This window comes from Tasmannia lanceolata, unplaced genomic scaffold (assembly GCF_043159265.1).
Source record: "Tasmannia lanceolata isolate RefF3 unplaced genomic scaffold, GAP_Taslan_0.1 ptg000037l, whole genome shotgun sequence".
Taxonomy (NCBI): domain Eukaryota; kingdom Viridiplantae; phylum Streptophyta; class Magnoliopsida; order Canellales; family Winteraceae; genus Tasmannia; species Tasmannia lanceolata.
The window spans coordinates 62310400-62334345 of NW_027518714.1; the positions used below are offsets into that span (position 1 = coordinate 62310400).

The 23946-nt window shown below is 36.3% G+C and overlaps 1 protein-coding gene, 3 long non-coding RNA genes and 1 pseudogene across 5 annotated transcripts; 4 read left to right on the forward strand and 1 right to left on the reverse strand.

Moving 5' to 3' along the window:
• Window positions 1-32: 32 nt before the first annotated feature.
• LOC143860022 (rust resistance kinase Lr10 pseudogene) lies at window positions 33-1300 on the forward strand (annotated as a pseudogene).
• Window positions 1301-4453: 3153 nt separating this feature from the next.
• Window positions 4454-6265, reverse strand: LOC143860027 (uncharacterized). 2 transcript variants are annotated; one of them, XR_013239548.1, is made up of 3 exons: window positions 5882-6264; window positions 5544-5583; window positions 4454-5465 (listed from the first exon to the last, which is right to left on the reverse strand). It is a non-coding gene; the product is annotated as an uncharacterized LOC143860027 (long non-coding RNA). The 2 variants fall into 2 exon arrangements; XR_013239547.1 differs by having other exon boundaries at window positions 4454-5583; window positions 5882-6265.
• Window positions 6266-10278: 4013 nt separating this feature from the next.
• On the forward strand, window positions 10279-10854 carry LOC143861667 (uncharacterized). Its single transcript, XM_077372552.1, has one exon. It carries the CDS (start codon window positions 10279-10281, stop codon window positions 10852-10854), a length of 576 nt encoding a protein of 191 aa, XP_077228667.1.
• A 1835-nt stretch (window positions 10855-12689) lies between these two features.
• On the forward strand, window positions 12690-14708 carry LOC143861668 (uncharacterized). The gene is made up of 5 exons (XR_013239983.1): window positions 12690-12732; window positions 13256-13346; window positions 13437-13485; window positions 13617-13708; window positions 13862-14708. It is a non-coding gene; the product is annotated as an uncharacterized LOC143861668 (long non-coding RNA).
• Window positions 14709-18761: 4053 nt separating this feature from the next.
• LOC143862423 (uncharacterized) lies at window positions 18762-20217 on the forward strand. Its single transcript, XR_013240297.1, has 2 exons — window positions 18762-19236; window positions 19988-20217. It is a non-coding gene; the product is annotated as an uncharacterized LOC143862423 (long non-coding RNA).
• The last annotated feature ends 3729 nt before the right edge of the window (window positions 20218-23946 follow it).

Genomic DNA, 23946 nt, shown 5'->3' on the forward strand with positions numbered 1-23946 from the left:
TATAAAATCTAATGCACATTATGCATGTGATTCTTTATGTGAAGTTCATTGGGCAGCATGAACATTAATTGGGGTATTATGTGTGGCTATCTTCTTGGCATATAAGTTACGAATCAGAGATATTTTGGATGCCACAGTTGAAGAGTTCTTGAGCAAGCATAGATGTCAGACGCCAACAAGATACTCCTATTCAGATATTAAGAAGATGACCCAAGGCTTCAAGGTGAAATTAGGCCAAGGAAGCTATGGCTCTGTCTATCGAGGAAAGCTCCGAAGCTGCCGTCTAGTCGCGGTAAAGATGTTGTTCAAGTCGAAAGGGAAGGGGCAAGATTTTATCAGTGAGATTGCAACAATCGGAAGGATTCATCACCTCAATGTGGTTCGACTCATTGGATTCTGTTCAGAGGGTTTTCAAAGGGCTCTTATTTATGACTTCATGCCAAATGGGTCTTTGGAAAAATACATTTTTCCTCAACAAGGAAGTATCAACCCTTTTAGTTGGGAGAAGACGTATGATATCGCATTAGGAATTGCAAGAGGGATCGAATATTTGCATCGAGGTTGTGACATGAGAATTCTTCATTTTGATATCAAGCCTCACAACATCCTTCTTGATGAGAATTATATTATGAAAGTTTCTGATTTTGGACTAGCCAAGTTTTATCCAACCGAAGAAAGCATTGTGTCTCTCACGGATGCAAGAGGAACCATAGGATATATGGACCCCGAACTATTTTATAAAAATATAGGGGGTGTCTCTTACAAGTCTGATGTCTACAGTTTTAGGATGCTTCTAATGGAAATGGCAGGGAGGAGGAGGAATTTGAATGAGATGGCAGAGCATTCATGCCAAATTTACTTCCCATTATGGATATATGACCAGCTTAGTCAAGGAAATGATATGGGATTAGAGAATGCTACAGAGGATGAAGAAGAAATAGCAAAAAAATTGATTATAGTGGCGCTATGGTGCATACAGACAAAGCCTGTAGATCGTCCTTCAATGGGCAAAGTGTTGGAGATGCTAGAGGGAAGTTTGAAGCTTCTACAAATACCATCTGAGCCTTTTCTATCTTCTCCAGGACGTGTGATTGATGAAGATCATGCAAGCAAAATGAATTTCATGGGATCGTCAGCTATCTCTGAAGATGGGTTAGTGATGCAGAGGATTCCCTAAGATTCCTTACATCTTCCCATCCTAGCTCATTACAATAGGATTTCCTCTATTAATGTACTAGTAAAAAATGCACGTGCGAGCGACAACGGTATTTAACAGCATGATGCAACATTGCAACTGGTATTTTACATCATGATGCTTGCGACTGGTATTTTGCGACTGGTATTTTGCATAGCTGCAAAAAACTTGGAACTCTTTAGGGATGTCTTTTTATTTTTAACCAAGTCAGAGGAAATATGTCAAATTAGAGCGAGACTTCTTAAATGTGAACTCTTTAACTTCTAATTGTATGTAGAAGTTTGAGGAAAATGATTGTGAGCTTGAAGCTCATATAGCTTATATGAGCTTGAGGGCCCAAACACATGTGGGCCCACATTGTTAGGATGATCCAAAGCATTCATTTGAAAGACCCTTACATAGATATGGTGTGTACAAAAAATCAGCTCCATAGGATCATCCTAACCCATCCAAAAGTGGAGGGCAAAATGGACAGACACCGTTTGCCACAAATCTGCCCATTTTTGCCCTCTGCTTTTGGAGGGGTTAGGATGATCCAATGGAGCTGATTTTTGGTACACACCCTATCTATGATGGGGCCTTGCAAATGAATGGTTTGGATCACCACAAAAAATGTGGGACCCATGTGTTTTGGCCCTCAAGCTCATATAAGCTATATGAGCTTCAAGCTCACAATCATTCTCCTCTATAATTATTTGTATATTTTCACAATTGTGAAAGTTAGCGAAATGCAACAAAACAATTACTGAATTCCAGAGTTTGTGACTATGCTTGGCAGGTACTTGGCATCTAGTATGTACTTTGTACACACCTACACAATAATTAAAATCTTTTATTGTATTGGCCTATATCTTACAAATAGGTTAGGTTACAAATAAACACCAAAAATCTCAATTATATCTTTAGAATCCACCAAAAAAAAAAACTCTGAACCAGGTCTTTCAACTTGCATTTAAGTATTTAACCATAATGTTACTAAATTTCACAGGGGCTTACAAATTATACTAAAAATTTAATTTTAGAAGTCATTTCCAAGAAACTAATATTATATAAATATTCAGGTGCAATGTTAAGTAAACTTCAAAAGACCTTGAAATACTCAAATTCAATTAATCCAACAGTGAGACTTTGAAATACAAATTTGTTTTCATAATTTTTGTGTGTTCCGAAGGTTGTTTTTTCTCTAAAATAATTTCCATTAGTTACGCAATTCCAAGAGATATGTTTTAAAGCAGAATAAGTTTCCTAGTGCCCCAAATGCAGGACTTACATAGACCATATTGGGGATCCAAATATCCAAGTTTTGCATATCCAATGAACAATTTTAGATAATAATCTCACAGAATATTAGCCAAGCCCACAACTTTCAGAACATCAAACGCAAGGGTTCCACAAATCAAATCTTCATGACAGCAATACCATACCACAATAAACAGTAAACATTGCAGCAAGAACACCAAAAGCTCCAAAAAAAATCTACTACGGACGATAAGATAAATTCCACACAACATAACGAAAACAGAAACTGACCAGCAATTTTCATACACAAGTTACAGAACAAAGTGAAAAAATATGCAGTTGAACTAGGAGAGACCAATCAGCGGGCTACAAATCCTGCTTGGAAAACCCAAACTTATAGAAATTGGTAAACTCAAACAAAATTTAACTCCAAATTACAACACAATACATTTTTTTAGCAAATTGAACTTGAATTGCCATAAAACTCTACTATTTCCCCCAAAAAAAAAAGCTCAGTTCGGTATCAAAGCTCAAAATTACATTTAATCACCCAACAATCGCAGAAATCCAACCGAGACTGCCAAAAAATTCAAACTCTATGGAACCTAAACTCAATTTGCATAAAAATCTACAAGAATAAAGAAGAATAGAGAAAACCTTGTTGTGAGACTATGGTATTTTACAACATGATCTAGTTTAGCTGCAAAAAACTTGTGTAAGATAAGACTGCAAATTATCTCATAGTCTTGTCAGGAAAAGCATAAGATCTAGTTGGTCAGCAATCAGAAAAAATAGAGAAGCATATTTCCACACAAGGAGTAACACTACTTTGACATTACATGAAAAAGTTAACAAATTCAACAAAAATAAGTGAAGTTGTTTAAGAAAACACCAGCTGATATCCCATTCCATAAGCCTCCTACCAAGACACAACTTGAAGAAGCTCCTCCCTATCATATTTTTTTTTTGAAAGTTGACATATTTCATTAATATTAAAGTAGCATTAGGGACCAGGAGTCCCATCCTGCGATACAAAATATTAAAGAGTGCTGGCACGGGCATACCCTATCATTATTCACCATAAAATTGAAAAATCAGTGCGATGTATCTTGGATGAGGTTAAAACAATCAGAGACAGATTATGACAGAATCAACAAGGCAAACCAGTTAACAGCATCCCATAAAGAAAAACATTTGTGGCAATCAAAGGTCTGGAGATCAATACTAATCTTTCAAAGGTCAAACAGCTTAACGGTTTTGTCAGTCAAACCTGTCGCTAAAACCCGCACATTGAAAGGAATAAACGTTAAAGTAGTTGACCTATCACAAAAAAATTATAGGGAAGGATTGTCATCAAGCTACGAAGGACAGACCTGAAAACATCATATCCAAAAATAAACAAAAACATAAAATATAAGAACCTACATTGAGGACAAACAGGAAGTGATCACAAAACATGCTGATGCGGATTGTAGGCCCAATAAATAACATAATAAATAACATGGAAAATATGCCTAATAGGCAAATATGCCTCTTATTGGGCCTACAATCTGCATCACATGCAGAGTTCTACTTTGCCAACTCCTTGCATGTTGATTAACAAGCTTTCCTCTGTTAATTATTTTGAATTATTTGAAGCTTTTAGACATTTTGTGGTAATAAAACTTTTTTCTTGTAGCTGTTTGAAGTTTGATAATAGATCTGAACAAACAGTATTGCACAAGCATGGATGAGGCATTGGATTTGAACAAATGGCCTAATAGGTGGGAGATGCAGGGAAATAGTAATTTGAAGCACAACTTAGATGTCAACATTTTAAAAAAGGGTAAATATTTAAATAAAAATTAAAAATGCCGCCATTTAATGAACCAAAATGAATCTAACAAAGGGCTACGGTCTCTCTTGTCACTCTTGTAAACCTAAAGAGAAGTAGGAAGGCTGAAACCGATTGACAGAGAAATGACATATACTTCAAGGTTAGTTGTTCCATTGGTTAATCGTATATAATCCACACGATACTAACAATAATAAAGATGACAGTATTCATTTTCTTCTACCACTTTCTTCTATGTGAGATTGCACTATGTGTTTCACATTACAGAACCACAACCATGGTACCAAACTGCTACCTTTATTTAACACATTCATTCCCTTCTTTAAAAAAGACACCAGATCCAAGAGAAAATATTAGCAAACTTGCATGTTCCTGAAGAGATGCTCATAAGCCAGTAAACTTACAAAGACCCAAAAATGCTAAAATATTACAAATCATTTTGTCTTTAAAAAGACCCAAAATGCTCAACTGTTTTTTGTTTGGGATTTGATATGGTCAGTGACACAATAAAAAAATGTCACCAACAATTTGGTTTAAATGATTAACCATAATTTATCCGAGTAAGACTTAACTCCTTGTGTGTAATACAATAAGATGTAAAATATAGAGTATAGGCAACTTGGAATGGTGAGGTGACAGTTTGGTTTGAGTTTGCACGTCCTAAATGTTCATAAAAGACACGAGCTGCAGAGGTTTCAACTTAAAATGAATTTTAAGAGGTTTTGGACTGAGAGCTTTTTAATTTTCAATAAGAGATCCTTTCAAGTTTTGATAATTATCTAATTGGTTGGAGAGATTTGTACACATTATGTCTTATGTGGGAAGTGATCAAACGAAGACGTAAGAACAGTTTTGAAACTCACCTGATTAAAGTTTTAGGGTTGTAGATAAGGAATATAAAGCATTCTATATAATGCATTGTATATGAAAGTTTTAGCTGTTAAAAAATTTCGCAGCAAGATCATGTCGAGCTTGGATGCTGTTGTGGTGTTGTATAATTCAGTGTTTGGACCATATTGTTTGTGAAGAGCTCCGTGCCTACAATCTGTCCAAGAGTTCAGAAGAAGGGCTATGAGGTGATGGTTTGTGATATAACGTGGATTGATACCTTCTCAGACAGGATTTTTCAACAAACCCAGTAGCAAGAAGGCTATTCCTTGAGCAATTCAACTTGCTGAGAAAAACCATCTTCTGAGCCTGAAAGAGAAGAGAAATTAGTCACAAAAAAAATCCTTACCACATTAAAAGCAGGAATCAATTCAAGTCAAGAATCACTTCGACGTCTTTCGTCACTTGCCGCTATGAATAGCTGAGCCTGAAAATGAGAAACAAAAACCACATGAAAAGAACCACAGAAGCCAAAAATCCACAAATTTTGCAGAGAGCACCAACGCCACAAGCATACCATGCAGTATAGAAAAGAAGAGATAAAGGCTTTCTTTGAATAGCAGCAGAGACGAAAAACAGAGCAGAGCTTTATCTTTGAAAATTTTAACATAAGCATTTCGATGATCCGGGTTATGTAATTAGGCATCAAAGGATTCAGAAAATCAAATTAAGCAGAGGAATATTCAGGAAAAAAATGGCATGAGAATTTCAAGACAAATACATACATTTTCCTTCAATGTTTGGAACCCTAGCCAGAGGAAGAACCACCACGATTTCTCTACATTAGCTTCTCGTTCCCATTTCAATCGCAAAGCAGACAGATGGAGTAAAGAAGGATATGGTAATGGGATTTGGATTCGCAGAGCAATAGATGCCCTAATTGGTAGAGGAAACGGTGGTTTCTTAAGATGAGAAGACCAGAAAAGCCCTAGACAATCAATGGTTAGGATTAAAGAATGCAGAGGTGGAATTTCTTTTCATTTGGTTCATTATTGTTTTTGCATTTGATTACAAAACATCTACTATTCATCTGTTGTACAAACATCATACCCTAATTCACTATAATATGAATTGGCAGATGCACCATATTACTGGAATCTGAATCGTTACAGAGATGCTCCAAAAGAACTACCCAAATCATAGCAATGTATTAATACATAATCGATTCTAATTTCTATCAAAACCTACACTAGAATTATTTAGGCCCGGTTTGTTTTGGATTTTGAGAATCGATTGAGAGTCCAATCATGATGAATGATTCCTACAGCAGGACCAAATGTTTGTCTGGATCTTATTTGTGAGGCTTTACAATGATGTACGTGAAGCATTTACGATTCATTCTTTTCATTTCTTTATTTTCTAGCTTAAATATATTTCTTTTAGATTTACATTAACATTCATTCTTTGCATCGCACGAGGTTTCTTACTAGTAAATTATTATGGGAAATGAAATATTCAAGAAAAAAATGCCAATGATTATAAATACTCCTAGAAAATGGGATTTTTTTTTTCACTTCTAGACTAAACTTTCATTGAAAAATGAACTATCCTAACGCGAAAAAACTCATTTCCAAACGAAATTTTATTCCACGAAAACTTTTACCCTAGTACCAAACAGACCTTACTAGCTTCAAAAATCAAATACAAGGAATCCAACAAAAGCAGAGGAAATTAACCCCATTCTCATAGAGAATTCGCCTAACAATTTCAAAAGTATTCAATTTTTGTCTAGGAAAATCTCTCCCGGATTTGGCCATCATCCCAAATCTAAATATTTATATTTAAAAATTATCCTCTACAATTCCAAATCCAAAATATATTTATGAATAGAGTTGGTCTTATTTAATCATTTATATTTAAATCATAAATCCATATCCTAAGATCCGAAACTATTTTGAATCATAAACCAAATGTAGCCATAAAATCCAATAGGGCATCTTACATCCAAATGGAGGCAGCTACAACTCATTCAAAATGTACGAAAAATGTCCTTCCTATTTTTTTGGATATTTTTTCAAAATCATGAAAATAACTCCTCAGGAATAGGAAGTTCCTTAATTTGTGATGTAAACAATCCTTCTTAGTGCCAATGCATGGATAAAATGTCAGAGCAATTAGCATTTGAATGAGTTTATATATAACCACAATACCTTCAATCCAAAATTTCGGACCGAAATTTTGGTGGGGACCGAAACCAAAATTTGCCGAAATTCCGTATTTCTCCCTTTGTCGAAATTTGGTAATTTCGGTCCGTAATTTTGATTTAATGTAATTAAAAAAAAAAACACATTTCAAAATTTCGGCTGAAATTTCGGTCCGAAATTTTGAAATTTATTAAATAAATTTTTTTTTATTATTACCAAATTTCGGCCCAAAATTTCGGATTTCGGTGGGGTCTGAAATAGGTACCGAAACCGAAATTTAAAACCTTGGTTCAATCTAAAGATCAATTTCATAATCTATTCAGCTTACTCGTTTTGAAGGTGTGGCAACAACAACAACTGGAATAATGGCTTTGCAATCCCTTTAGGGACCCAGCACATACGCAGTTAGGGGTGTAAACGAGCCCAGCCGAGCCGAGCTTGGCCAGCTCGGCTCGGCTCGTTAAGCTAAAATGTTAGGCTCGGGCTCGGCTCGGGCTCGAACCAGGCTCGGGCTCGGCTCGGTCAGGCTCGGCTTAGGCTCGCGAGCCTTATCGAGCTTGGCTGGTTTGCTATTTTAAAACGAAATCGCTAGAAAAAGAAAAAACTGGTATTTTAAGTCTCCATCAAAAGAAAAAAAGTAATCATAAGGGGGGAAAGTAAAATAGCTAAAGGTAAAGTTTTAAATGAAAAATTACGAATAAAAGTTGACAAGATATGACAATTACTAAAAAAATACGAACAAAAGTTTGGAAATTATGACAATTACACGGAAAAAAGTCATGATTATGTACAGCTGCCTACTGTTTCCTACTGTTTCCTACTCTATTATTTAAATTATATTTATTACTAATACAATTACGGAAAAAAGTTACTATATTTTTTTATACGAGCCGAGCCGAGCCGAGCCTGGCCTAAATCAGGCTCGGCTCGTCAAGGATTCGAGCCTAGCTCGAGCGAGCTTGCGAGCCCGAGCCATAATTGACACCCCTATACGCAGTTGTAATAATTTTGCACACAACTATCCTGCGTACAACAAATTAGTTAGCCAATTAAATGTATGAAATCATATATAGAAAAAAAAAAATCTAACAAAGGAGGTGTAGACACCCCCTACATTAAAATGGTCAAGTGTTTGAGTTACTCACTGAAAGGACAACACCTACAAAGGACTTATATACTATCCTCAAAAGGGTGTGTTCTCAATCAGCAGAGCATCACAACATGATTTTGAGAAAAAAAATCCAAAATTATAAACAACAATTTATTTTTCCTCATTCTTTAAGATTCCCTTCTCTCTCTCTCTCTCTTATCTTTTATCTTCCCTCTCCTAACCCTAAGCTCAAATTGTGTACAACATAAATAATACTAGGAAACTCTAATGGACCGTCCAATTTGAAATGGATCGTAGACGATACCTATAAAGTAATTTCTGAAAATTACTACAAAAAAGAATTCCACCTATAAGAATCCGAACTAATCGGGATGCAAATAATTTTAGTATTTTAATAATAAAAATAAAAGAAGTCTTTCTTTGACTTTTGAAAAAGATTCCAAACATTTGAGGTTTTCCGCCAAAATTTCAAAATGCTTTTGAAGGAGGCTCTCTTATCTATCAAAAGTTTAGTCCAAGATGGGCAAGTGAGAGAGATTCTTCCATCCATATAAGATGGAGTGTTGAGACAAAGGCTTGGGCCTTTCAAGGGCATTCAATTTGTTTGCCTTGGAGCTTTTAAAAAGAACAAACAAAAAAACAAATAAAAAGAAAACACACGCGCGCCGTGCTGTGCTGTGCCGGGTAGTGGGCGCCGGTGCGAGTGGGTTTGGGTTTTCCCTAAACAAGAAAAGGATTCCGTTCAATTTCCTTTGTTAAGGACAAGAGACCGTAGCCAGATCTCAACTGGTTACTAGACGCGTGAGTAAGTTCTCAGTTTTGGCAGTTCTACTTTTGGGCATTGGTTCACGACTGCGCTTTCAAAAGGGCACATGTTCATCCTGATCCTATTCAACCTTCTCTGTAGGGTCGGGTTTCTGGCCTGCTCTAGACAAGGGAACTTCCGGTCAGCTCTACTAGTCCTAGGGTTAAAACCCTTCTTAATAATGTTTTAACAAACGGCTCTATTTTTTAAATAGAGTTTAAAGGGTTGTGTCTTTACGCATTCAAGGTTATGTTTACGTTTTTAAAATGGTGGGTGTCATCAATAGACACGTTTTGCCTTTAAAAACAAACCTTCATCAACGTTTTTTAACCACAGATCGTTTTCTGCCTTCTATAGTTTTTGCTCTGTTCATCTATTGTTAACAGAACACTGCAGTGCCTTACGTTTTATATTTCATAGTATCATGTGTTCTTCTTCCTTCTTTGTTGTTGGGTAGTTGAAGTATTTCTTGTCTGGTTCAGATCTATCTGATCGTGCACTTCAGATAGATATCGACGGTGGGCTGTGTGCAGAGGCGCAAAATCACTCATCATTTTTTTTTTTTTTGGCAGAAATACAGATACGCCATATTTATATTTAGAGGAAAATTCTACAACAAATAATTCATTGTCAAATATGCAATATTGTAAATTGAATCCGATATAAATAATAACATATTTATGAAATCCTATTAAGAGATAAAAGGGTTTCACGTTCACATTAATTCTCATATATTCCAAATCTAATTAAAAAACAACCAAAAATAGTATCAAAATTCCTTTGAGCAGCAAGTACTTTAAGTGTTAACTTACCTTCCAAGACGTTTCCAAACATGTTAAAATAGCTAATTAAGCAAAGAGTTGTATCTTTCTGAGGTTTGGAATCACTTGAGTCTTCCCAAGAACTATTCAGAATCTTTTGAGTATTTGGGGGTTTGTGCCATGGAAAAAGAGAGGGAAATTATTGTGGAATGTGTGTTTGCTAGCTACGTGGTGGGTGGTTTGGAAGGAAAGAAACTCTAGGGTGTCTGAGGGTTTGGCCAAATCACCTTATTATTTGTACATGCGGATTATAGCATTGGTCATATCGTGGGTTAGATGTCTTCCATCCTTTGTTTTTGTATCGGCTTTTGATCTTTGGAAACATTGGACGGAAGTGTGCTCTAGTAGTGAGAGGAAAATCAACATAGTCCAAAGATGGGAGCCTCCGATGCTAGGAATGTTGAAAATAAACTTTGATGGTGCTTGTTTTGGAAACCCGGGTCCAGCGGGGGTGGGGGGTCTTTGTTGTGATGAGTTTGGTGAGATACTTTGGGCTTTTTCTGGTCCTATTGGTGTGTGTGATTCTTCTGAGGCGGAAGTCAAAGCGGCCTATTTTGGGATCAAGAAGTTGAGTAAGAAAGTCTTGGACCATATTATTGTTAAAGGAGATTCATTGAATGTCATTCGGTGGTTGAAGGGTGGTGTAGCTCCTCCTTGGAGATTTTTGGCGTTATTTGATGAAATTGAGGATTTTGTTGCGGGTTCGGCTATTGTCTTTAATCACGTTTGGAGGTCGGCAAACGAAAAGGCGGATGTGTTAACCAAGCAGGGAGTTGGGAGGGAGAGTATTATCTGGTTCGATCTTCTTCCCCCGTAATATAATTTTATTATTTTTGTTGTATCTTTTCTTCTTCTTCCCTGTTTCTTCTTTCTTGTTTTTGTTCTCTGGGTTGCCCCTTCTCGGGTGCTCCCTTGTCCTTTAATACAAATCAATACAAATCACTATTAAAAAAAAAAATTAAATTAAATTCACGACCACACTAAATTTCAATTTTAGAAAGTCTAAAACAAGGAAACTTCCAATATTCCATTCATCGTATGCATGTATATAAGTTACAATAAATCCCTGATTTGTAGAGATATACATGGTTATACTTAGGTTAACATGAAGAAAGATATTATCAAACTAGATACGAAATATCAACTAGATATTGGACATCGGCAAAATGGGCATGAATTCTTGCTTGCCAACCACCGTAAAATGCATCTTGCATGAAAGACATATGCACAAGGCAAGCTAGTAACATCGTTCTTCAGTAAAAACTTATCGAGACAAATCATGCAACCCTCACCTGAATCATTCTCTTCAAATTCCTTAATCAAAGATCTCCCTCTCCACTCCATCCAGGCCCGATCAATATGATCTTCTCCATCCAACCCTTTGTTATACTCCCAAGTCTTTAAAATCTCTATCTCGATAGAGATTATTAACACACTAGGCCTTGTATACTCATGGCTCCAATTGTTGCATCGTGGGTGTAACCAGAAATCTTTCGTCTCAGATCATCTTTGTTCTCTTTACTGATATCTAAACAAGAAATCAAATCTGAAATAAATTCTTCTGATTTCTCAGGAGAAAGCACCGACCCAAAATAAGTGGTTGAAGAATATGCATCTACAGGATTATCTCGATGATGATAGATGACCGTGGTAAATCCTTGGTCTGTGTGTACCATTACTTTTACGTTCCTTTTCACTGTGAATTACAACCTGGAGCATCGAATCCAAACCTGTAGTCATTACTGATTTCTTTGGATGGTAACGAATGGTAGGGATTGCTTCATGGAAGGCCATGGATAACGGAAAGCTTACTTGATTGTTTACTGTGTGGGGATTGAAGGGGTTTTGATTTTGTAGAGTTTTGTTTTTTTTCATTCTAACCCAATTTAAATAGAATACGATGGTTGTTTTAGGAAAACTCAGCTTTGGATGTTTGTGTTTGACTTGAGTCAGGAAATTCTGTTAGGAGGAAAATTCTGGGAAACCAACCTTGGATTGATCTGGACCGTCCATCTGGTGTTCTTATTTGGTAACTTGCTCTGGAAGAAAAATAAGGGTGACCCACTTGATCAAGCATCGAAGCCATTCATTTGTGGGGCCCACGGTGTGAAATTCTCCCCTTATTGTAGGGTTATGATTGGCCAATGCTAAAAATCTTCAATATATCTCACCCGTCCATTGTCTGGGTTAGCATATGATTCGATAGAAGGTGGGCCCATGCCGCCCATCAACTTAACGATCCAGATTGACCAAAGGTAGAATGCAGGTAGTATTCCTTGACCATCTGATTTGGGAAATTATATGGACAAGAATTTGATTTATTTTATTTAGAATTTGGTAATTAGATTTATTTTATTGAAGAAGTGCTAAAAAAAGAAGCTCTTTCCTCTAGCCACTTTTTGGGGCAAATTTGCCATGTCTTTAGATCGTATGAACAGTAGTCATACGATCGTAGCCGTTGGATCAATCAACTTCACTTCCATTTCTGGATATTCGCTGGCAGTCTGTTTATTTCTCCTAGCCTTTATAGCAACGTAAACCAAACAGCTCCCACTCCCCTCAAGACTCAAGAGTCATATTAGAAGGGAAATGATATCTTGCTCTTTCATTCTCTCTCGAGGAGGATAACACAAATCCTCTTTTCTATTCAAGATGCGGATAGAAATAAAGGATTCGATTAATCCATTAGCAAAAGGTTTGCAACAACCTCCACCAAAACATCATTTCCAGCAGCTCTCTCTCTCTCTCTCTCTCTCTCTCATTTTTTGTTTTCATTTTATGGAGAAGATCAAATGAGGGGTTTTCTATTTTAGGCGTTTACTACAAACAAAGATGGTGGGTTTTCAATCGGTTCTAGTCAATTGGTTTTGCTGCTTAACGAGGGTTCCTCTGTTATATGAGTTTTATGGGTTTTCTTCAAACCGTAGCCTGCGAATCCTATTGTTGAATGGTTTCAGCTTTAGAAATGCATGTCAGTGTTATAGTTTTTTGGAAACAGAGTAGTCCAGATAATTATCTCTAGAGTGTCAAGCTTCAAAAAAAAAAAAACTTTTTTATGTGATATGCTCTTCCCAATAATTATCTTATTTTTACATTAGAGTGTCAAGCTTCCATCTGAACTAAAGTGTGCTACTTTTAACTTGGTGGTGTACATTAAATTGTCTTTCTAGCATCCTATTATATTTAGTTTTTGTTCCATGTTCATTCTTTTGGCTCAGATATGTTACATACTCAAAAGAGGAAGAAGCAGTTTGATGTATTCATTAAGTACATGGTTTTTTTGTATTGGATGTTTAGTCCTCGAGGTAGGTATGTGATTCACTTTCCAGTGGTAGTGTAAACAAGCCACATCTCAGTCGTAGTCTTGTCACTATGTGATGTTTTTGTTTGCCCATGCAGAGCATGCTTTGGTACTACTAAGTATTGCCACACATGGTTGAGAAATATGGTATGTCCATATGATTAAACAATAGGAAATATGTGCATTTACTTGAAGCATTTTTTTGTGAATTCTACTTTTAGTAGGCTTGAAACATGTTCACTCTAATTTCATTTAGAACAATGTGTTTGTTGGTCCAGCCTTGCAGCAATCCAGATTGTTTATATTTGCATGGCTTTGGTGCCCATGAAGATAGTTTCACTAAATATGAGATAATTTCAGCTTATACGAGGTATATCCATTTCTGCAATGCATGGACTTTTTTGCATTTCTTCCCTTACCCAAGCTGTAGATAGACTTTACCCTTTCCCTTCTGCTTCCTATTTCTTGAATAAACTGGTTCTGGTTTCTGTTCCTGAATTGTTGATTGATTATCTCCTTGCAGTTGATGTTGGAATTTTTTCGAAGCTCTTAAGGTTGGAAACACAGACATTTAAGTACAGGATTACCCTTCTATTTGAGATTTTACTGGGCGATTATAGTATTGGGTGACAAAAATATGAAATTCAATACCAAAAACTTAAATTTTTGGGAGGAACTCAAAGTGGATTGGAGATTGGAAGTTGGTTTCTTTTCTCTTTTCTTTGCGATGGAAAAATTCCAGAATCTGATAAAGTGGCTTCCCATCTGTTTTCTTTTACCAAAATCACTTCGCAATGATGAAATTGTGTGTGTGTGAGAGGCAATGAAGAAATGGGGTTGTGGGGTTTGGTGATATCTACAGATATACAAGTGATGGGTCGTTGAAGCAAAGTATTACCGTCGCTAACGCCTTATGCTCAGATCTGATTCTGGCACATGTTAGTGTCTATTTACATTTCCAGAGTTGCACCATTCCTTTTACTCATCACACAAAAGAAGTATCCTACCCATTCTTTCTTTACATTTCATTGATATAGCATGAGTTCCATAATCCATAGTATAGCCTGTGTTTGATTTTTTTTTTTTTTTTGGGTGCATAGTTGTTTGTGGACCACTTGGGGTGTAATTTTTACCATATGGAAATCCTGCTAGAATTTGAAAGATTTTGTTTCCTCAGCGAATAATAGGCTATTATGTTAGAAAGATTTTGTTTCCGGTTGAGGCACGTGCTAACTGATTTTTAAACTTCTTGCTCTTACTAATAAAATCTACTTCAGTTATACAGTTGACACACATTGAGTTTATCTGACAGGATAGTGGTGTTAATTGTGGATACAGTTTTAGTATACCAAGTGTTAATTTATTGTGCTGCTTGTAGGTCTTTGCAGCAGATCGATTAACCCAAAGACAAGGGAATAGAGAATCTTGCCCATTTTCACACCGAGATTGGCAAAGTAGGTACACAAGTAATGGAGCACTGGCCATTTCTCTACCTATCTTTTTCGTCTGTTTCTCATCCTTCTTCTTCATGCAATTTAAGAATCTTGTTCTAGGACACTTTTGCCTTTTCTTTGGGAAGTATTTTCACATGGTAGTGGTGGATTTAGGAGATGAGAGTGTTCCTGTATGAACGTTTATTTATGTAACTACCATGCATCTGCAGCTTTTTCGACCATCTCAAGATTTTTCATGAGGAGGTAAGTTGGTGAATGGGACATTATTTCCAGGAAGTTAGTATAAGTTGATTTTTCGGCTCGAATTTATTCTTCTTCTTGCGGGGTTCTTTTCAATAAGATACTAGTAAGTTGATTTTTTCGGCTCAAAGTCTCTTTCACCGCAACATTTGGAAGACAAGCATTTGAGTCACTTTGTCAAATTGAACCCATTCAGTGATCCATGGGACATCACCAAATTGAATCCTTCCAAAACAGAGGACCTGTTGCTTGTCTCTTCCTGCTTGGTCTCTTCCCACCTATCTCATTTCAGCCCTGGTTCTAAAAAATTATCATAGTTCTTTCTCTAACCAAATACAGTTCACATAATGTCTCCTTTAAGTCACTTTGCTGTTCAATGCATGCAAGGATGGGTTTTTTAAATGCAAGTATGTATCCCGTAAGAAATTTACTGGTATATTTGCATTTTTTTCTCTTCATCTGGGCTGACCCACTTGATGTTTGTATGCTCTAGATCATCAACAAGAACACATGTGGAGTGCCCACTTCTTGGTCCCATCCGATCAAGGTATTCTCACCTCAGAATCTTGTTTTACTTGATCTCTTGAAGCAGGAAGTGGCTCTTGGAGGTAATACATACGGTGGTCTTGTGTGCCTGAAAATTTGGGCGCATGTTCCTTTCCCTTCAAAAACTTGAAAATTTCTAGATCGACATATACTTTTTGCAGTGTGTTCTTATTCTTACCAATTTGTAATATTAAGTTGTACTGTACTCTTCTGACCCATTTTAATATAATGCATGGAGTATGTTTTGCATTATCCTTTTTATAATCTAGGTGCAGCATGAAGCAAAAATATGATGCTTTACAAGTTCTGTACTTTTGCAGCTTACGCTGATTTTGCACCTTCTTGACTTCTTGTTTTGAAATTAGCACGGTTAACACTTATTGTACAGCAAAGAGAAGATAATTGTGAGAACAGGTAAAAATATATATATATATATATATAAAATATATATATATACAAATAAATAAAAATGACCTCATAGGTGGGTAATCATCGGCTATTACTCATTTTTTCCCAAGTAATCGGGCATGAGGACATCTGGCATAATGGGGCATACGCGATTCGAACCCAACTCTAAGCTAGGATTGAACGGCTTCCTACCACTAAGCCACCGCCCCAGATGTCAACAAAAACGGAATAGATATTTACATATATTAAAATTTTCCAATAGTCACTATTCATAGTTACTATGCACAATAGTCACTATGCAAGATTACTATGCAGAAATACTATATAAGATTACTATGCAGAAATACTATGTAAGATTACTATGCAGAAATACTATGCAAGTTCACTATTGAGATAAACTATTCAAAAGTACTATTCACAATAGGACCCACCGAGTACTATTCACAAGCGGGTCCCACATCAGCGGGTCCCACATAAGCGGGTCCCACACAAGCGGGTCCCACCAACAGCGGGACCCATCACTAGTTAGCACAACTATTACAGTCACGCACACCGTCTACTATTACACCTGACGTTTACTGTTCAAACAACGAAAATAATAATTTAATAATATAATTATCGACGAAAAATAATTAAATAATATTAATCACTGTTACTTCGTTGACTAATATAATAATTAAATATCTAAATAGTATTTACTATTCAAAAGTACTGTTCACCAAAAAAAATCTATAAATAGCGGATCTCAGAAGAAGAAAAATTCACGAGAGAAACAGAGAAGAGAAAATAGTAGGTGAAAGAGGGAAAGAGGAAGAGAGGGAGAGAAGAAGAGGAAAAGGAAATCCGCTTCAAGGTAAGTCTTTTAAAATATTTATGATTGGTTAATCTTAGTAATTTAGGATAAAACGTGCATATGAGGCGATAACTCGCTATAGATTATGCAAGTTTTATCATCTTATTTGAACGGTGAAATGCTGGCATATTAACCGTAAAGTAAATGGTTGGTTATACCACCTATGTATAAAGCATGCATATGAGGCGATAACTCGCTACAGATTATGCAAGTTTTATAATCTTATTTGAACGGTGAAATGCTCGCATAGTAACCGTAAAAGTAAATTTTATCAAAGAAAGGCAAAACGGCTAGAGGATGGTAAACTGTTGAGCATAGTCACACGTGGGGTCCACATAAATAGTAAACATGCGGGGCCCACATAAATAGTAACATGCGGGGCCCACATGAATAGTAACATACGGGGCCCACATGAATAGTAACATGCGGGGCCCACATGAATAGTAACATGCAGGGCCCACATGAATAGTAACATGCGGGGTCCACATGAATAGTGCATACTGGGCCCCATGATCTTAAAATTTGATAGAACGAACACTGAACACAGGGAACATTATTTTAGGACATAGACGGACATTACCTGGACAGAAAAGACACTGCTTTAAAATTAATTAGAATATATTTACAGGTTATCCATTCAAAGGTGTAAGCTCAAACACACCTGTGACCGGAAAACTGAAGTAAGGGTCCTGTATCTTTGATTCTCTTTTTATTGATGTAAGGGTCCTGTATCTTTGATTCTCTTTTTATTGATGTAAGGGTCCTGTATCTTTGATTCTCTTTTTATTGATGTAAGGGTCCTCTATCGTTGATTATCTTTTGATATATGGATTCCCTATCTTTGATGAGTTTTCTTCCATTGATTGTCTTTTGATATACTGGATGTACTGATTTCATATTCTTTGATTTTCTTTATACACAATTGCTATAAGAATTTCTATCCTTCTAATATCCACCACTGATGAGAATCCAAGGGGGATCTTTTCTTTCAGGCCCCATTCCTTTCAGATAAATGATTTGTTTCCGTGAGATATGTTTATGTTTAGGGTTTATCTTGTGATACCCTAATTCTGAATATGGACTAAGTTATGTTTCCGTGAGTTATGTTTATGTTTAGGGTTTATCTTGTGATACCCTAATTCTCAATATGGACTGAATTATGGCTATGATGACGGGTGGACGCGTTATAGTCCTCCATGTGCACGTGGGTAAAGACGACTCTAGAGAGTGTAAATCTAGAGGATTATGGGCCGAGGTATGGCTATGATGACGGTTGGACGCGTTATAGTCCTCCATGTGCTCGTGTGCGCGTGGGTAAAGACGACTCTAGAGAGTGTAACTCTAGAGGATTATGAGCCGAGATATGGCAGCATCTATGCTTAATGAAGTCTATATTTTCTCTATACGCTTGGAAAGTATGTTGTGCTTATTCTTTCCTTCCATGTTTACGTTTGGAAAGTATGTTGTGCTTATTCTTTCCTTCAATGTTTACGTTTGAAAAGTATGTTGTGCTTATTCTTTCCTTCCATGTTTATAATGTGAGATGCTCTATCTGCCAAATATCATGTTCTTATGAGCTTGACAATCCTACATCACTTGTTGTTTATACCCTACTGGGCTATTTGAGCTCACCCCTTTCTGTTTCTTGTTTTATTGTTCCAACCCCCAGGTGAAATATAGATGAAAGATGAGGAATGCTAGAGTTGAATGCAGAACTGTTCTAAAGGACAAATCTATTTTTAATATGTTTTGAATTATGTCTTGAAGTATGATGTAATAAGTTAGACCTAATTTCTGTAAACCCTCTAAATATAGTTATTGAGATCTTGGGAATAAATGAAAGTTTTTGAGAAAAATGATGTAATATTCTTCTACGCACCGAGTTGGTATTTCTTCCAAAAATCCGGGGCGTTACAATAATCATTAACTGGTATTGGAGTGGCTCCTACTTGAGGGCCAACCCCATGGAAATGATTTTTGCTTCTGCATGGATGGGAAAATTATGTAATTCATCCTTTTAATGCGTTATTTCAGTTCAATTTATTTGAGAAACTTTGGCTACATCTACAAGGGCATCTATGTCTGTGCTCAGTCCCACATGTATCATTTTGGATATCTTTTCTGAAACATAAGTAATGTGAAAAGATTTTGTATCTATGGAGACCAATCTTATGATCCAAATCTTGACATTGGTTAAGTAATGTGAAATTTTTTGTATCTATGGGTTTTGTTAAAGATTTTTCTTTTGGTTATTGAGTCAACAATTTTGATCTTGTATCCAAGTTGTAATTTTCACTCTTTCTATTATTTTTCTTTTGTTTTTGCATGGAGAAGGAAACAGAAAGGGGCCCAACATATAGTTTTGAGCAAGAAAGACCAAAGACACCGGATCCTAAGGTGAATAAATAAGCTGCCTTTTAATCTCTTTTTTTTTTTTTTTTTTCATACATGCTCTATTGTGTTTGAGTATGTTTGGTAGGAAAATGGATTTAAACATTCACTCTCCTCAATCGGAGTAGGTGATCCGTTTCATAGGTTATTTGGGATGCATTTATTTATATGATGATGGATCATATGAATAATGCTTCCTGACTTGCTTGTCATGAAGCCCATTTTCTGTCCCTTCTCTTTAAATATGATGTTGGATAATACACATGATTCCATCTAAGTGGTGTTTCAATTTGCTTCACCTCTCCTAATTCCCCTAGAGGCACGATGACTTGCATAAAGTTCAACATAATTGGGCTGGGCTCCAAGGGAGAGCTATTAGAGGAAAATTTCTCTCAAGCTCTTTCAGAAATGCCATTTTTGTATCTGTTCTGCAACTCATCAATTTGTTTGGAGGAACAACTTGCAACATCATACTAAGTTGACATGCGTCCATCAAAGTTACAGTCTTTATGTAATTTGTATACACATGATTCAATCAAACCATATATATTGCTCGTTGATATGTGATGGATTTTAATATTTTTAATCTAAATTTCTGTCTATCATGGTTTGAGTGATGAATTCATTGTTCTTCAGTATGGTTTGATTTATGGAGTGGTAATTTAAAGGACTGTTTCTTTTGACGTAAAATTTCGCTAGGGCTTTGATTCTTTTGATTGATGAATGTATTTAATTTATACATTATTTGTGGTTGCAGGTTAAATTGTTAAATAGTAAATGATGATAAGGTTCGAGGAGACGACGAAGAAGAGGTGGTGAAGATGGTGCTATGGAAATCGTGAAATGATGAAAATCTTGAACAATGTATTTTTTTAATGGCTCAATGTAGTTTAATGTAGTTTTTGTCAGGAACAATTTCGAGATATTTGTTATTAACATTTTCTTGTAATTTTAAAGATATTCAATTAAAATAGTTAATTTTTTATATATTTGTATCTGATGTGGTGGAAAATGATGTCACAATTGTGAAATTTTGATGTAAAGATATCACATATATTGTGTGAGGAATGTATAGGTACAATAGGCCACATAGAATTACTATTTAATGGATTGAAAAATAGAAAAAAGGCTATCCATACGGCTATTTTTTTTGAAATTTCGTAGGGAAAAACACATTTTACCTACGGAGTATTTTTAAATTTTGTAGGGAAAAGGTTATTCCTAAGCCTTTTTTTTAAAAAAAATTCCGTAGGGAAAAACACATATTCCTACTGATTATTTTGAAATTCTGTAGGGAAAAGGCTATACCTACAGATTTATTTCTGAAATTCCATAAGAAAAAATATATTTTCCCTATGGATTATTTGGAAATTCCGTAGGGAAAGGTGGCCTATCCCTACGAACAAACCGTAGGGAAAAGTACACTTTCCCTATGGTATTTATTAACTTCTGTAGGGAAAGCCCAGTGAAAGGTAGCCTATCCCTATTGAACTTAAAATCTGTAAGAAAAGGGCTTTCATTACGCCCACCTAGTCTATGGAAGTTGTGCACACTGAAATTCAACTCAACTCAACAAAGCCTTTGTCCCAAACTAGTCGGGGTCGACTAAATGAATTCTTTAGAAAAATTTCATGAAGAAGGTGAAAGGAATCTACCCGGCTATAATCCTGGCTCTAGTTGGGTTTTTCTACGTGGATCATTTTCTTCCATTCTATCCTATCCTAGGTCATGTTCTCTGTTATGTTCCTAGCTATCAAGTTATGCACATTGAAATCCGTTGGGAAAAACCTTTACGTACATATTTTGGTGCTTCTCCCTATAGATTTGTTTGTAGGGAAAACCCACTTTTGTTGTAGTTAAAATTGCAGCTGCTGCGGTGTCAATGTATTTGTCATATTGATGGATGGGAGGATCAACTTCATGATGGAAGAGAAGTAGCACTCTTGATTACGGGATGTGTTTGGTTGCACAAAAGCTGGGACGGCTTAGGGGTTTAGCTTGGCCTTTGTGATGCAGGGAAGCATCGAACAACAACACTAAGATAAATGATCAACACAAGAAGTAGCTAAAATAACTTGTGGGGGTTTGAAAGCCCATGCCATGGTTTGGAGAAAAACTCCATTATAATACGTGAAAGGAGCCAAGCTCCTTCACCCACTTGATTGAACTTCACGAAAGATATTCCAAAAATCTTCTTTATTAAAATCTAAATCTTTCTTCCTCATATCATTACATTATATAGACGCCAAAACTCAAAAGTAGAAACCCTAAATACTGCTTACTTAAACAATTAGTCTTAATCTTTCATATAAAGTAACACAAATAGAAGGTAGAAACCTTACTAAATCCTAAAATAGAAATCATGTAATAATCATGCATCCTATCCGTAAATCGCCCATAACTTTGCCAAATCACATCCAAATCGCATGATCTTGAGCTCGTTAGATAGCTAATTGAAAAACCTTTCTAAAGATACCATTAATACATATTACTGTTTTTTTCTTCTTACCATCCATTGAGGCCCTATTGTCATGACCAGATCCCACTGTGTAAATTTTGTCCAATTATGGGTCTCCTACCCTCCCCGATTTTGTTCGCCTGCACAGCATCACTACGGTGCCCAACTCACCTCCCATGGCCCCAACTCTTGGAGATGCGGAAAACACGTCCACAGAGGGAGATGGAGAATCCACATATGTAGCCTAGAAAGCTTTTCTCTCTTTCCAATGTGGGATTTTACATTCCAATCCCCTTAGGGCCAGTTCCTCGCTGGTACCCCCTTGGGGTCCGGCATACTCGCTATCACGCCTTACTGTGGAGGTCCGGCTTTGATGCCATTACGTCACAAACCCACCCTATTGTGAAAATATTATCTGGTTCTAGGTCTCCCACCCTCCTCGATTTGCTTTTCTAGTAGCACCATGCCTAACCCACCCTGAAAGGCCCTCCCCTTAGAGATGTTGCAAATGCATCTTCACAGGGACGAAGAATCCACATACATAACCCAGAAATCTTTTCTCATCTTTTGATGTGGGATCTTACACTATTCATTTTGGATTTTGAGAATTGATTTTGAGTCCAAAACTGATGATTTGAATCAAATTTAAGTGTACAAAAGGAGAGAAAAATTATTACTTCAAGGCATGTTTGGATGTAGGTATTTTTTTTCCAAAATAAAAAACTTCCTTACAAAAAAGGAGTTTTCCATAGTTTGATTAACACTGTAAATCTAGAATTTTTTATTCTTAAAATAACCTTTATAGAAAAAGCAAGGAAAGAAAAAATCCCAATAAGACCTACAATTTTAGTCTTCAAGAAAACTAAAGTTCACATTTATCTGTTTTAGATTTCCAATGGGATTTTGCGCATTTCTGTTTCATCTCTACTTCCTTTATCTACAACGGCCATGCTTCTCTTCTCTCTCTGCAATCCCTTTTTTGAGTGCTTCTCTTTTCATAAACCTTGAATCCAAGTCCACAATACATGGCCTTGCCGCAAAAAATGGAAGCCTCCGAGTGAGTAATACCTCTGTTTTTGCTGGGATTGTTCGTAAGTTGTTATACTCTTCCGGTTTCTGAACGGAGCAGTCCATTCATCAGCTTTCTTCATAAAATGTTTATGATTTTCCCTGTTTTTGCACCTTTCTCGCTTTCCTTTCCCCTTCATTGAGAAAGTCCATATGATTTGCCCTCTTCAAGATATAAGCGAGGTGTCAAAAACGTTGAAAATTGCAGTCACAGCTGGTGCAGGTGTCAATGTATTTGTCATCTTGATGGATGGGAGTATCGGCTTCACGATGGAAGAGGAGTAGCGCTCTTGATTACTGGATGTGTTTGATTGCGCAAAAGCTGGGATGGGTTAGGGGTTTTGCTTGGCCTTTGTGTGCAGGGAAGCATCGAACAACAACACTAAGCAAATCCAATGCTTGTCTCCTCCATATTGGCAACTAATCCCACTACTCTCTGAGTCTATGCCGCACAACCAAATAGACTTGAGAGAGCCATGGTATTGGGATTTGTTTTCTGTTTCCTTCGGTCAAATTTTTTTGTAAGATGGGCGCAAAGAGGAATCTGCCATTGATCATAAACATATGAAATGTAGAGAGAAATTACCCAACACACCATGTCAAGCAATGGGTCATCTTCATGAAGAATCTAAGTATGGAAATGGAGAAAATCTATAAAAAGAAAATGAGTCTTCTTGATGTGAACCAAATGGTAGAAAAAGAAAATCTAGAAAAACAACCCATTAAAAAGTTTCCCAGGAAAATTATATTTTTCATAGTTTTCTTTTCCCTTGATCTAAACATTCCCTTCAGAGCATATCCCTTTATCACCAAACAGGCATTGTATCTTTCAAAAATAGAGTCTTAGTCCTTTAACTGGTAGATGTTAGGTTTGGGTATGAAAATAAGTTCAGATAGTGCAAAGTAAATTAATTTTTTTACCGAATCCATCAACCATCCTTTCTTTTTCTTGCTCCTACTTGACCGGATATGGTGTTCTATTCTCTCGTGATTTCTTAGTAGGTAAAAACCTTTCAAAGAACTTCACAAAGAATTTGAATGGATAAAAAAAATTTAGTTCAGCGAGGGTCAACTCGAGGTTTCCATGAGGGTTTCTTTCGTTAGCAATGTATGCAACATGTGATAAAATTAAGAGAATTTCTATTAATCTTGGATAAATTACAAAGATTTGGTCAGTGCTTATATAGAGT

What these genes read in the sequence shown, in the direction of transcription:
- LOC143861667 (XM_077372552.1), top strand. Translation starts at nt 10,279, where the DNA reads ATGCGGATTATAGCATTGGTCATATCGTGGGTTAGATGTCTTCCATCC.